Source organism: Chrysochloris asiatica, unplaced genomic scaffold, assembly GCF_000296735.1.
Source record: "Chrysochloris asiatica unplaced genomic scaffold, ChrAsi1.0 scaffold00007, whole genome shotgun sequence".
NCBI classification, from domain to species: domain Eukaryota; kingdom Metazoa; phylum Chordata; class Mammalia; order Afrosoricida; family Chrysochloridae; genus Chrysochloris; species Chrysochloris asiatica.
Window position 1 is genome coordinate 20,116,659 of NW_006408525.1, and position 14,712 is coordinate 20,131,370.

Genomic DNA, 14,712 nt, shown 5'->3' on the forward strand with positions numbered 1-14,712 from the left:
TGAGGTTATTGAAAATACCATGGCTTGGGTCAGGTGCACCTTAGTCCTCAATCTTTGCTCTTCAACACTTTAAAAAGGTCTTCTGCAGCAGATTTGCCTAATGCAATACATTGTTTGATCTCTTGACTGCTGCTTCCATGAGTGTTGATAGTTGATCCAAGAAGAATGAAGTCCTTGACAAATTCAATCTTTTCTCCACTGATAAATATGTTCATTGGTCCAGTGGTGAGGATTTTTGTTTTCTTTACATTGAGATGCAATCCATACGGAAGGCTGTGCTCTTTGATCTTCACTTTCAGCAAGCAAGGTTGTATCATCTGCATATCGCAGGTTGTTAATGAGTCTTCCTGCAATCCTGATGCCATGTTTTTCATCATATATTCTCAAATTATTTGTTCAGCATACAGGTTGAATAAGGATGGTGAAAGAATACAACCCTGTCACACACCTTTCTTACTTTTAAACCATTCAGTGTTGCCATGTTCTGTTCGAACAACTGCCTCTTGGTCCATGTACCGATTCCTCATGAGCACAATTAAGTGTTCAGGAATACTTCCCAATGTTGTATAGCTTGTCATGATCCACACATGCTGGGCCTACAGAAGCCAAAAGGATACAGGAACCTTTTCCCAGAACCCACAGAAAGAGAAAGTATTCCCCTGCTAGAGCCAACATGCTGAACTTAGACTTCTAACCTCCTAAAAGCTCTGGTAGCATTGTGGTTCCGAGTCAGGCTGCTTATCTCACAGTCAGCAGTTCCATACTACCAGTGGTTCCTCAGGAGAAAGATGAGGTTTTCTGCTCCCGTAAAGATTTACAGCCTCAGAAACCCTACACAGTGTTGCTAATGAGTTGGAACCAATTCCACAGTACAGAACCACCACCAACCAGCCTCCTAAACTGTGAAAGAATATAAACTTGTTAAAGCCATCCACTTGTGGTATTTCTGCACAGTGGCCCCACAGAACTAAGAGAGCCTCCCTTGCTCCGGCCCCTCCAGCCACGCTGACTCACTCTCTCCTCTGTCTAGAGCACTGCTTCTGGGATGTCCACAGTGCCACTCACCCCTGTCTCTCAGTGAGACCTAGCCTGTCCCCCTCCCCACTGCCCTGCCTTTCTCATTTCAATAGTGCTTATCACTTAGCATACCAGATAAGTTACTTATTGATGAGGTTGTCTCCCACAGTAGGAAGGCTGGGCTTCAATCACCAATCATGCCTGTAGTGATGCTTCTCATTGTGGAGTAACCGTAGTGAATGAGTGAGAGAGAGAGAGAGACAAGCAGGGCAGCTGGGAACGAGGGGAGAATTGAGTGCTGGGCTCCTATCCTCACCTCGATGCGCAGCCTGTGGACGTATTTCTCCATGACCAGGGGGTCTATCGGTTCTTGGGAAGGGGTGGTACTGTCGCGGACAATATCCTCCATGGAAAGCCTGTCCCGACTTGCAGATTTTGTTAATTTCTTCTCTTCCTTTGCTTTGTACTTCTTGCTGTTTACACGGTCCTGCTAGGAGAAACAGAGACACATGCAGCTTCAATGGCACCCGAGGTCCGGGGCATTCTCATCAGCAGCTCCCTGGGAGAGCCAGGCATCACTGTTAACAAGTCCCTCTAAGATTCTCCCGTGGTGGCCCAACCCTTCCCTTCCCGGGACCTGGACCATCTCCTAGCATGCCTCTTTCACTGGCAACTTGGCTGTCTTTTTATCTTCTTTGTCTTTGATTCCTAGTGGCTTCTTTTCCTGGGATGTCCCTTTCCGGTCCTCCTTCCCCAGTCTTCCAACAGGTGTCTTTGCCTCCATGATGGGAGGTGATTTCTGATCTATAGGAGTGGAGTGGAAGTCACCAGCAGGTCACTGGGCGGGAGATGGGAGGGGGGAAGGGCTCTGAGCAGCTTTGAGGCAATTCCTACAGACTGGGGGCAGAGTCTGCTCTGAGGGGAGCTCCTTTCCTTGACCTACTTGTTCAGGTGGCAGGACCTTGTGGAATAGGACTGTGGGGCAGGGGAAGATCCAGGTTCTAGTCCCAGTCCCACCCCCCACCCCCCACCCCATGTACAACATGGACAAGCCATATACCTTCTCAGGGACTGGACCTGCAAGCCCAGGGAACTGAACTAGGGGCGGGGGTCTGAAAGGTAGCTTTTGGCTCCCAAAATCTAGCAGCGGGTAGAAAAAGAAGGGTAGCAGGGGCCTCCTCTGTCAACTCAACTTGAGTGGAGGTCCTGCCCTGGGGACACACATGGCTCAGGCAATGAGGCAGGGAGTTGGGGAAGACCATGCGCAACCTTGCTCATCTGACACATCCAAATAAACAGTCTCCTTCTCAGGCAGGCCCAGCAGAGTCCTCAGCCACAGGGAGTAGCTCACCAGGCTGTCAATGACTTCCCGCCACAGCTGCAAACTAGAGGGCCAGGGCATATTTATGAAGAACCAGTGCCCCTCATTTGGCCTTAACCCAACAGCCACTTAGAGCCCTCTGTTCCCAGATGCTGGAGCATTGTGCTCCTGGACCAGAGAGTCCCTGCAGCATCCCTGCAAATGCTCAGACAGAAGGCTGGCTTCGTGTGGGCAGCAGCCAGGGCTAAGTGACCTAGGATTCGAGTTAAGAGATCCCCATGAATGTAGAGTCTAAACTGTGACTGCAGCCCAGCCCCACTGGAGGGCTGAACCATACATGGGATTTCTAGGACACGACTCCCTGGGCAGTGCTGAAAACACCTAGCCAATGCAAGCAGGTTCCTCATAGGTAGGCAAAGGGAAGGCTGACAACAGAAAAGGGTGGTTTTGAATGGAACCCACCCCTCTTCTCACTGCCCTCTGGTTTCTCCTCTTTGAGAGGGAAAAGGGAAGTAGGAAGAAGCGAAAAAAAAAAAAAAAAAAGGATGAGGTGTTTGCTCTCTGTGGCTACTCTACTCCCCAGACAGCAGCAGGCAGTAGAGAACTACTCCAGCAGGTACCTGAGCATTGAATGTGTGCAGCATCTGTCAACAACCTGAGTTCAAGGGGAGCCCTGCTTTGGGGCTGGCTGTCCCAGGTTTCTGACCAGATGCCCCAAAATGGAGGGAAAAGGGGCAGGCTCCATTAGTGGGGACACTTACCAGGTCTGGTACAGGAAGTCAGACTGCAGCGGTCTCTGCTCTTGACACAGCTCCAGGGCACCCTTGTTGAGTCTGATGAGGGCGTCTTCTCGTTGGCTTTCCTCGGGGAGTGTCATCGCTGCCTGGCAGGATCACAGGCACCATGGGCAACAGGCTCTGCCCAGTACACCAAGGGTCCCTGTGTCCCCTAGGGACAGGCATGGTGATATGGAGCATGGGCTGCAGCCACAGAGATTCTGTCTGGTATACCTTCTGTTCCCATCAGCTCACTCCCACAGTTGGCTGGGTCAGTGCCCCTCCTGTACCAAGGGATTGCTCTCTCTAAACCATGAGCAGGGCCTCTTTCCTTGCCCATGGGACTGAGGGACCACTGGGCTCTCTCATTTGTTCAGGGCAGGAGTCCTCCCCAGCAGCCCTGGGGGCAGGGTGAGAAGAAGCACCTTTTTGAAGTCTTCCAAGCTGAGGTTCCAGTCGGGTGAGGGAAGGTTCTCAGATTCTCCCAGGCTCCTGGTACTCTCCATGTCTGGACTCTCCTCCGCCAGGAGCCCCTCCATGATGCTTTTCCACTGAGAAGACCAGACCAGCCCTCTGGACTGCTGGAACATGAAGGCATCTCGCAGAGCCTCATTCTCAGGCCGGGACAGTTGGGCTTCTAGGACTGGGCCCTTCAAGTGGTTCAAGAGATTGGAGTTCATGGAGCCCTTCTCCCCAGCTGACTGGGCCATGGTGGTCTGGACTCGGGTGCTGAGCTGCTCCTCGTCGTCCGGCCTGGCCTCCTCAGGCTTGGGGGGCACGGTCATGTACTGGTGCCAAAGTTCATGCAGGCTCTGTACCACCTGGTACTGGTAATGCAACTGCAGCAGAGGCAAGGGGAGGCCGGTGAAGGGAGGCCAAGGTGAGGGACACCCAGAGCTGAGCCAGCTTGCTCTAATTTCCTCCCTGAAGAACACAGAGGGAGGAAGCCCACAGGAACAGCTGCAGCCAGTTTAACACTTTTGTTTTGTTTTTGTACATTAGGATTTACAGATGAGATTGGTTGTGGATGTAAGGCACTGGGGGCATTGTGGATAAAGCAGTAGATCACAAGGTCAGTTTGCGCCACGGGGTAACTGTTCAAACTCAACAGCCACTCTATTACTACAAGTCGAAACTGACTCAATGGCACTTAACAGCAACAACAACATCCTCATCCAGCATTCACTTACTAGCTGAGAAATCTTGAGAAATTATACTTAGTGTCTGTGCCTCAGTTTCCAAAGAGTAAAATCAGGCTATAAATGGTGCCCATCTCATGGGGCTGCTGTAAGGAGAGAGTAAGTTACACATGTAAGTTACACATGTAAGTGGCTCTGACCAGCCCTGGCACACAGTAGGGTTTGCTATTGCTGTCATCCAGGTACCCCAGCGGGTGGAGGCTGACATTAGGCCCGTACCCGAGGATTCTTATAGTGGAACAAGTCCTCCTCGGTGAGATAGGCATCCATAGGTGATGGCACTCGTTCCGGGGTCCGGATTCCCTTCAGCACTTCCTGCAGCATGCTCTCCACAATGGTAACGGCTTCGTGGGCAGACAGCTTGCTCTGGAAACGAGAAGGTGGCACAAGATGGCAGGCCAGGCTGTCAGAGCCCTGGTGGATCTTTGAGGGAAGCTGGGCTCCTCAGACCTTGTGCACCTCCCAGGGTTTGAGTTCCTGCCATCTCTCTCTCATGCACCTGCTCCTAGACTCAAAAAAGTCTTTGTGTCTCTCGAAACATCCTTATTTCCTAAAAGAGGAGGAAACAGATGCAGAGGATGGGCCTGTCCCAGAGAAAAGATAATCCGGCATAGGACCAGGTTGTGGCATTTCCCAGATTAGGAAGAAGGGGCAGGGACAGTGCAGTTGGGACACTGCCCAGAGGGCCGATGTCAGCGAGACACACAGAGGGGAGAGTCAGGCCCTAAAGTCAGCCAGGAAAGCAGAAATGACACAACGTCAAAATTACCTTAGATCACTGCTGGCTGGGCCCCCACTGAAGTAGTTGGCGTGTGTTTGGGGGCTACAACGGAATATAAAAATTCAGCTTTCCACAGAACCCCACGGTGCACAAGATGGGCACAGTGTGCAGATGACAGGGAGACCGCAGACTCCCACACCTCACCCACACTCACGCCAGGGAGCCAGCTGAGTGAACACACTAGTGGGCAGACACGTCCCACGATTTCAAGTGGCCTCTTGGGTTTGGCTTGGCTTGGCTTGGCAGTCTGGCAGATAAATGTGATTCCACTGTAAACTACCAAACAGCAATGAACAAGATACAGTACCAGACTGAGCGGTCCTTCGTTCTATTTGGATTCAAATGCATTCTTCCACACATGAGGAGGAGGAGGACTGCATCAGAAAATTCAGTGGCACTTCTTTTCATCAAAGTGGGGGCCCTCTGCATGAGTCTCCCCTACCTCTGCCTGCCCACCCATCCTCTGCATCACAAAGCTCTGGGAAACTTTCATTGGGTAAGAAGAGTTGTCTGTTTGTGAAGAGCCTGGGAGACATAAGATCCCCACCATACTACCAGGGAGCACATCAGGGTAAGCCATGTGGTATCCACAGCGGCAAGGGCCTGGGTCCCTTACCTTCAGTAACTGCCTCTCCTCCTTAAAAACATCCTGGGTCAGGGAAATTGCTTGGAGATTGACCTGCAGGAGGGCACCTCCCAGGAGGGTAGGATGAGTTCCAAACTCCCAGGATTCCCTGAAGATCCCAGCATTCCGAGACTTGAAGAAGAAGGTGAACTTTTTCGTTTCTCCAGGCAGGATCACTCCTGAGAGAGGCAGAGACTAAGGTTCCAATGAGTGTAAACTAGGGACCCCACCCCACCCCACCCCAGGCTGATGTTTAAAGTGAGACGAGCCCCAAGCCGATGCAGATGTATTTAACTAGGCCTCAGGGAGGGTGACCAGGACTGAAGAGTTCCTGGGGTATAGGATTTCAGGACGAAAACTGGGAAAATCCCAGGCCAACAGTGCCATTTATTTGATCATTCTCGTCCCAGGTCTGGGCTTATAAGTAAGTGAACCCCTAGGCTATGTGTTTCTGCTCACCAGACGCTGACCTCAAGAGCTCTGCCTTTTGCCTCCTTCACATTCTTCATACACTTTGCAAGAACAATGGGAGGGACTTGGTGCAGGGAGGGACTAACACTTGTAGGAGCTGACCATTAACTAGGCATGGCTTCTCAGACATGCCGCACCAAAGCAGCTCCAGCCAGGACACGGGGTTAGAGCAGCTTCTCCTAAGTACCTGGCCGGTTGTTAAAGTAAAACCGCTGCATCCTGTTTCTCTTCAAGTCTTGGAAAGATTGCAGCTGGGACTGTCGCCGCCAGTTGTACCAAATGGCCACTGTACCATTATTGACCACAGTCAGCTCTGAAGATGTTTTCTTCCCTTCTAGGGTTTCAAAGACCAAGCGGGCAGCAATTCCGACCTGATTCTGGGGAAGGAGGAGGCATGAGAAATGTCTTGGCTGGGGGCTGGGGCTAGGAAGACCAACTTGTTCCTTTTTGCCTGGAACTTTCCCAGGTTTAACACAAAGTCCTGCGTCCCTGGTCTTCAGAGCCTGTTGTTGTTGTTAGGTGCCTGCACCACCCTTACAACTGTTGTTACATTTGAGCCCACTGCTGCTCATAAAGAGGGGCACCATGCCAGAATGGTGGCCGTGTCTGAGGTTGCCTTCAATAGTATAAATAGAAGTAAAACAGATAGTATATTCAATCAATGTTTCTGCTTCTAGCACCTGAAGAGTCCATTCTAGGGCCTTCTTTAAAGCAATACCTGTCTGGGATGGTTTTGTTTCTATACATGCTAAGGGGCTACCTACCCACTGGCTGCTCATGACACTCCCTTTATAGCCTTGTGATTTTATTCTTTTTCAAATTAGTGTCGCTGTTGCCATTTTCAGATGTGCTGAACATGTGATCAGGTAAAAAGGCACCCAGGAGACTGTGCAGGCTCCTTATGTGACACAGTCACCTTGGGATTGCACCCACAGGGCTCAGCTAGCAGGTGGCTGGGAGTGGAGACTATCTTACCTTGTCCTGTGGGTTACTGCCTCTGATCCAGCATGCTGGCTTCCCACAGAATAGCAGGGAAGGGCCAAGAATCGGCATAGGGACCTCATCAGGGTAACTGACCAGTACATCTCTGTAAGAAAAGCCAGTGACTTATTTTCCTTGAAGCTGGAACACACAGCCAAGCCACACAGAGCCCATGGAAATGGCTACCAGGAAGCCCAGGGAAGCCCTCCACCAGCTCTGTACTCCAACGGAATAAGATCAGCTCCACTCTGACTCAGGTGCCTTTTGGTGAGAGGTTGTTAGAAGTTCAGAGACTCGAGACCTCACCATGGAGCCATTCACGTCTGGGACAGCCCCACTAGGAGTTGGCTACTGGAGCAGAGCCAATGGGAATGGAAAAGCTAGCACAGGGGCTGGAATGGGCTAGAGAAGGAAGTGGCAGGAACCAGAGAGGTTGGGGTAGAGGCACCCTGCTTTCAAGGAGGGCAGTCTGTCTTTTAACACTTGTGGGTGCTTGGGGAAAGCCACGGACTCTCGACCTCTCCCCCTCGAGCCCAGGCCTGACTCACACATTCTCTGTGTCTTCAGAGGAGCTTTCCTGGGTACTTTCAAATAGGGCATAGTCTTCCACCGTGACAGCTGAGAAAGGTTGCCCTTGGCCCACCACCTCAAGGCCATCAATATCCTCAGAGAAGTCAGAAAGCAAAGATTAATCACCTGAAGACAGGCATCACCCAAGGGGCTTCAGACTAGGGCAAGAGGCATTTCCAACCTGCTGGCTGAAGTCTAGCTCAGCCAGGATTCTCTGCAGCTCCTTGCGTCGATAGATCAGAAACAGACTCCGATCCCAGGTATATCGGTACCAAGCATCCTTCTGGGCCGGTAATCCTATAACAGGGCCCAAGGACCCTTAGCAAAGGCTGCTGCCTTGCTCCTTCCCCACCACTTCTCCAGGACTCTGAGAGTACCCAACCAGCACCATTTCTGGGAAGAGTAAAAATACAGCTTTTCTGTGGCCACTGGACTCCAGGCCTCCTGTCCTAGACCTCCTCAGCAGGGTCACAGGATTCCTTGACAAACTGGCTTCCATGGAGCCAATGCTTGGCATTGTAATAGCACTAACAATACCAGCTACTTTACTGAGTGCTTACTATGGGATGTTGGAGTTGTTGTTGTTGTTGTTGTTATGTGCTGTGGAGTCAGTTCCGACTCATAGCGACCCTGTACAGGGTTTCAGAGGCTGTAAATCTTTATGGGAGCAGAACACCTCATCTTTCTCCCGTGGAACAGCTGGTAGTTTTGAACTGCTGACCTTGAGGTTGGCAGCCTGACTCGTAACCACTATGCTACCAGAGCTCCTTGGGGTGTTGGAGTAGGACCTCTTAATACATATTATTTAGCTCTCTCACAACCCTATAAGGATTTGCAAGTGGGGAAGCCGAGGTTCAGAGAGGCTGAATAACTTGTTTGAGGTCACAAACCCAGTGCAGCTGGAATATGAACCCAGACAGTCTGGCAAGCTGTACAGCTGTGCTGCCCAAGATAAATGCGTGAGCCACAGATATGAGCCACATGCATAATTCATAATATTCAAGTGGCCACATTTCAAATACAGTAAAAAGCAAAAGTGGAATGAATTTTAATAATGCAATTTATTAAACCCAACATGTCTTCTCAACATGCAATCAATATAAAAATTACTAATGGAAAAGGCCTCTTTTCATCCTCATCTCGGGAACCAGTGTGTATTTTGCACTAACAGCATGTCCCAATTCATACTAGCCCCGATTCAGGTGCTCAATAGCTACGCGCGGTTCCTGACTGCCCTAGCAGACGGCGAGGCTCTTCAGCTTACAGTGCCACGTTGTTTCTTCTGCCTCTCCTACTGTTTCACTGAAGAGGAAACCGACACTCAGGCAAGTTACGTGCTGTACAAGGATGTATGTGACTGAGCCAGGACTTGACCCCAAGTGTGTCTCACACCAACCATACTGGTCAGCACACATTGTCCTGCCTCCTATACCAGTCAGCAGATGCCCTATTTCTTACCCATCTCCGTGCGGATAGAGCAAGGCTTCCTGATGTGAGTGATTGGTTCCAGGAGGCCACATTGAGTTTTAGTCTTTGTCATGATCAGACCTGTCATTTCATCTCCCACACATTCCAGTGGATTCCAGAACCCACGGCTCTCCTCACAGCACTGGCAAGGAAGAAGAGACAAGAAGAGTCAGGTCACCCCGACACCTTGGGGAGCTGCTGGGGGGGACACTGAGAGGATAGGAGTGCACAGATTATAGGTGCCTCCTCTGGGGGATTCATCATTACCATCACTGGGGAATTCATGGCAGGAGGGAAGTAATGCTTGCTGGTGTAGCCTTTCCCTAACCCCAGGAAGACAGTGTGGGTTAGTACAGGCGCTGCACTAAGATACTGTGACACACGACTCATATGACGTTCCGGACGATACAATAGCTGGAGCCTGAACCTTTTGGAGACATATGTAAGGCCAATGGGGCCACGCCTGTGATGTCTTTCTCTTCAAAGTGACCATCACCCACCACCAGACTGAATCACTGAATTGACTAGTTTCTCTCCCCACCCCTCAAAAAGCACACACACAACCAAACAACCTGCTGTCAAGTTAATTCAGACTCATATCAACTGAAGTGTCAGAGGAGAACTGTGCCCTAGAGGGTCTTCATTGGTGGATTATTTGGAAGGTCACCAGGCCTTTTGTCTGAAGAACCTCTGGAAGGGCTCTCCAACCTCCAGCTTTCAGTTGGCACCTGAGTACTTACCTATATCATCTGGGGATTCTAACCACCGGAGCACCCAATAACACGAGGGCTTCAAAAGAATTTATGGGAAATTCCATCATCTCTTAATTCCATTTTCTACAAACTTTGTGAAGCCCCTCTCATAGGATCAATGATACATCATTTAGAAAAGGCCTAAGGGCATTACAGTGCTTTTCAATGAATAGACATTCTTCTTCTCAGCTGAATAACCTGAGACCCACCATCCCTATGTTCAGACCTACTCCTGACAGGGAGCTGGAGAGAGGGTGTCCCTACCTTCCCATCATGCTTTGTAGGAAGGGCTCGGTCAATGCACTCTCGCTCCTCCTGGATCTGTCTGTAGGTCTCCCCAGTGTGCATCAGCAGCTCACTGACAGGCTTCTTCAGGTGTTCTAGAGACAGCAAGCAGTCCTTCCACCAAATCAGAATAAAAGGTGCCCGAGTACCCACTCACTGGGTGGGCTTTAGGACCCCCCTAAAGCAGGGGTCCTGGCAGGGTGCTGTAGGATAAGCACTGGACTGCTAACTACAAGGTCAGCGATTCAAACCCACCAGCCACTCCTCAGAAACCTTATACAGGGTTGCTATGAGTCAAAACTGACACGACGACACTTAACGATGACAACAAGGCCCAACAGCAGGAAGCTACAGCAGTGAAGGGCACAAACTCCATCAGTACCAGCCTGAGTCCAGGCCCCAGGCAGGTGGGGAGAAAGATGCTGCTTACCACTGAGGGCTTTCTGCTGCTTCTTCCGCAGGGCAATGTTGCGTCTCCAGTTTTCCAGAAAGTTGTGCTGAGAAGGTGGGGCCCATAGATGTGCCTTCTTTGCTTTGGGAGTTTCCTTTTGAGTTGGCTCTTCCTGCTCTGAGATGAGGGTCATCAGACAGGGTGGAGTATGGATCAGTTCAGCCAGCTGAAAAGTACGAGGTGCAAGAGTGGAGAGTGGTAAAAAAAAAAGAGTGGAGAGTGGTAAGAAGGTGTTTAACTGGGCCAAACTGAGATCTCACCAGGCCCACCTCTCCACTGTGGGTCATGCCACTCCTACAGAGACCTTCTTGTCCCCAGGACCCCAGGGTAGCAAATACAGAAGACAAATCACAGCCACAGTGTCAGGAGGCCTGGAAACTGCTGTCTGTCTCCCCTTCCCCAGAATGGGAAGCTTGGGTCTAAGACTGTAGTCAACATTTCTTAGTTTGTCTGATCCCCTCACAACTGGTACTAACTGATGCCTTCACCCCAGCTCCCTTAGCTCCTGATCAATCAGAGGGTCTCTGCATGGAATCAGGAAAGCAGAAGAAAGAAGCGCCAGGGAAAAGCATAGCATATGGGAAGGGCAGATAGACTCTCCACCACGTGGTCTTGGGAGCTGTGGGAGACCACCTTCCACCACCACGTGGACCGAGGAGGGGAGAGGAAAGGCGCACAGAGGAACAGTGGGACCCTGAGCTGGAGCAGGCTACTTGGAGGCTGATACACCCTGGTCTTTGGGGTCCATGAGGCACTTCTGTGTCCTGACAATAGACCCTTCTCCTTTCAGCTGACATCAGCTTAAAGTGGCTTCTGTAACTTGCAACTAAAGTGCCAACTGTTTCAGGGGAGAGTCACTTGTCATGTGAGACTCGGCACAGAAGCAGCCAGGTGGTGAGGTGGGCATGGTTCCAGACTTCTCTCATCCATAGAGCTCTGCACACAGACCTGGGTATTCCCTCGAGCAAGTGCAATCCTCTTAAAGTCCTGAAGACTCCCCAAGATGTGGTGGGGCAGGATCTGGTCACTGTCACCTAAGCTGACGCCCAGGCCTGGGGTGGAAAGAGAGAAGGGGAAAGACAAGCTGGAGGGGGTTGCTCTGAAGGCGTTACTTTAGTCTCCAGGACCTGCCATCTGAGACTAGAGATGCTGGGGCCCAGTAAGGCATACCAGAGTAGTCGAGGGGCTTGGTGGCCGCATCAGGAGTAGCAGGATGTGCTACTAAGTGGCAGGCCTTCCTCATAGGATCCTTCGGTTTGAATTTACGAATGGTAACATTCTTGGTAATGGCAGGTTTATCTTTCGTTTCCAGGCAAAGAGTGTGTTGCTTAAAAGAAATAAAACAAGAGAATTCTACTGGAGATCAAGAGGAGAGAAAACAGCACACCTTGTTCGTCCTAATTCTTGGTGGAATCCCTGAGGACTGATCAATCTGTTTCTCCAGCTCAGCCCATAGGTTCTGTCAAGGAAAAGCCTGAGTTAGAGACCAGAGATTCAGTGATGCCTGGGAGGCAAAAACCAATGCTGTGTGCCTCCCGACAGTTCAGGTGAGAAGTGGCTGACTCTTCCAGCTAAGTATGGGGCTGCTGTTTAGTGGCTTTATCCACATCTGTAACTGCTCCTTGAACACATTTTCCCACCTGTAAGATGGGGGGTAAGGGGACCCGCTACAGTGGGAACAAAGACACCTCTCTCAAATTCAATTCTATCTGCATCTCAAAAGTATTACAACAAACAATGGAGTAAAATCCTTTAAATGCTTAAGTGAAAGGTATTTGTGCTCAATGGATTTTTCCATGGAATGAAACACTCACTTTATGAGTAAGTAGCAAGACAGCGGACTTGGGTGATGTTCTGGATCCTCGAGGCCAGCACAGTAGACTTCATTCTTACCTTCTTCAAGTCTTCTTTCTTAATGGCTAAGGCCAGGATGTCGTCTCCTTGGAGAACATTGCTAACAGGCTCTGGTTCTTCCTGAATGGGGGGTGTGGGCTGCTCAGGAAGCTTTGCCCGCTTCTTTTCTGAAGAGAAGCAGAAAGTTCCAAGTGCTAAAAGGGTTCTTTCTGTATAACTATACATTTATTTTACCTTTTCGTTTTTCCACAAACTCTGAAGCTTCCTCATACATGTTCGGAGTCCATGAAGGGGCCAGAACTGGCTACTTGGCAAGTGCCTCCTGTGAAGGTCACCTCCCTCCTCCCCACTTCTGGCCCTCTACAATGACAAAGCTGCCATAGCCAGAATTAAGGTCAGAGTCATGCCAGTCAAGGTCCTGCTATCTACAAGGCTGATGGCTTTGGATCCCTCACTTAACCGCTCCATCTAAGCCTCAGCTTTCCCATTTGTAAAATGAAGAGAATGGATTCAATCACTGATTTCTCAAATATCAGCCAATGTCTGTCTCAGAATCTTGTGTGGAACTTTACAAATATGGCCCCAGGACCTAGGGAGCTGTCTGTTTAAGCTTCCCAGGTAATTCTGAGGCACAGTAGTTTGGGACAACTACTTGTCCCAAATGATGCTTCCTCAGACTCCTTCAGTGTTGGCATCGATCCACTCTTCTGGGTTAAGGAAGATGATTCTCTGTTGACCATTTATTTTGCATGATTTTATTCAATAAACAAGAAAGCAAGCATTTTCTATGTGTCAGACACGGAGAGGGACCAACAGAGAGATGGGTTCCCAGATTAAACTAGAGGTCCAGCCCAGTCTGTGAATAGGGAGGGCTTCCTACTGAGGTGATGTGTGAAGTGAAGGATGGAAAGAAGGCAGAAAAGGGAAAGGACATTGGGGAGCATGCGTGCCAAAGAGAAGAGCATCACGGAGAATGGGCAAGCACCTGGAACCCAAAGCATGTTGTTGTTTTTTTTAAATAGTTGGAGTGTAGCACAGCCAGGTGGGGGACAAGAAGCAATGAGCCTGGAGAGAGAAGGAGGGCCCTATCATAAAGAGCTTAGTGAGCCATGTTAAGAATTCTAGTCGTTTACCCCATGGGCAATGACGTGGTAGGGAATGGATCAAGGGTACAAGACTGAGGACAAGATGATGCAGGAGTCTCCTGCAGTAACAAAATCATTGATGATGATGAGAGTGGCTTGAGGGAACAGAGGAAAGTAGAAATTTGAGATCTATGTCTCCTGTGGTGGCCCGATCATGCCTTTGGGAACACATGGGGTAGAGCGGGTTCTTCTGCAATGAGGACACGCTGTTTGTCTTCCTTCTACCAAAGGAGAAGGTCACAGTTTCAAATACAACTTGGTTCTCTGGCTGGTCCCCTCCCCTCCTCTGCCCTCTGGTTCAGAATGGTTTGATGTAGGCCCTACACAAAATCAAAGAAAACCTAAGGCCTGCCAAATTAAAAGAGAATTTGGTAGTGTCTACTTCAAAGACAAGAAAGAAGGAAAAGATCAAAATGAATGTCAGAACAGACACTGAAACTTGCTCTCCAGCATAGAGATGCTACAGCAAATGGATGAAATGAGGAGGTACAAGAGCTGAACAGAAAATTTCAAAGGTCAGCTCGAGAAGACACAGTCAAATATTACAACAAAATGTGCAAAGATCTGGAGTCAGAAAACCAAAAGGGAAGAACACGCTCAGCATTTCTAAAGCTGGGGGAATTGAAAAGAAAAAATTCAAGCCTCAACTTTTGTTATTGAAGGATTTTCTGGGGAAATTATTGAATAATGCAGAAAGCATCAAAAGAAGATGGAAGGAATACACAGAGTCGCTGTATCAAAAGGAAGTGGTTGATGTTCAACCATTTCAAGAGCCAATGATACTGAAGGAAGACGTTCAAGGTGCATTGAAGGAATTGACAAAGAATAAGGCACCAGGAATTGATGGAATAAAAATTGAAATCTTTCAAGAAAGTGAGGCGGGAGGAACAAACAAGATGGCGGATCGGGTGGACGTATAGCAGAGAGCTCCGCCAACAACAACACAGAATACCCGACCAAGCAGGCTCAGGGGATGGTCCCAGAACTCTGAACCACATATAAAGGAATACTTAGAAG

General features: G+C 49.7%; 1 protein-coding gene across 1 annotated transcript in view; it reads right to left on the minus strand.

Annotated features, from left to right (window-relative positions):
* The window catches only part of MYCBPAP (MYCBP associated protein), a 26,636-nt gene that overhangs the window by 3,053 nt on the left and 8,871 nt on the right, over nt 1-14,712 (minus strand). Inside the window, exons 2-18 of the mRNA XM_006833648.1 lie at nt 12,590-12,717; nt 11,867-12,023; nt 11,645-11,748; nt 10,676-10,862; nt 10,225-10,340; nt 9,200-9,350; nt 7,923-8,038; nt 7,720-7,835; nt 7,166-7,277; nt 6,378-6,567; nt 5,711-5,898; nt 4,533-4,679; nt 3,540-3,953; nt 3,100-3,221; nt 2,287-2,402; nt 1,676-1,821; nt 1,334-1,504 (exon numbers count right to left, since the gene is read on the minus strand). Coding sequence (XP_006833711.1) covers nt 1,334-1,504; nt 1,676-1,821; nt 2,287-2,402; nt 3,100-3,221; nt 3,540-3,953; nt 4,533-4,679; nt 5,711-5,898; nt 6,378-6,567; nt 7,166-7,277; nt 7,720-7,835; nt 7,923-8,038; nt 9,200-9,350; nt 10,225-10,340; nt 10,676-10,862; nt 11,645-11,748; nt 11,867-12,023; nt 12,590-12,717 — 2,681 coding nt within the window. The remainder of the gene's footprint in view (nt 1-1,333; nt 1,505-1,675; nt 1,822-2,286; nt 2,403-3,099; nt 3,222-3,539; nt 3,954-4,532; nt 4,680-5,710; nt 5,899-6,377; nt 6,568-7,165; nt 7,278-7,719; nt 7,836-7,922; nt 8,039-9,199; nt 9,351-10,224; nt 10,341-10,675; nt 10,863-11,644; nt 11,749-11,866; nt 12,024-12,589; nt 12,718-14,712) is intronic.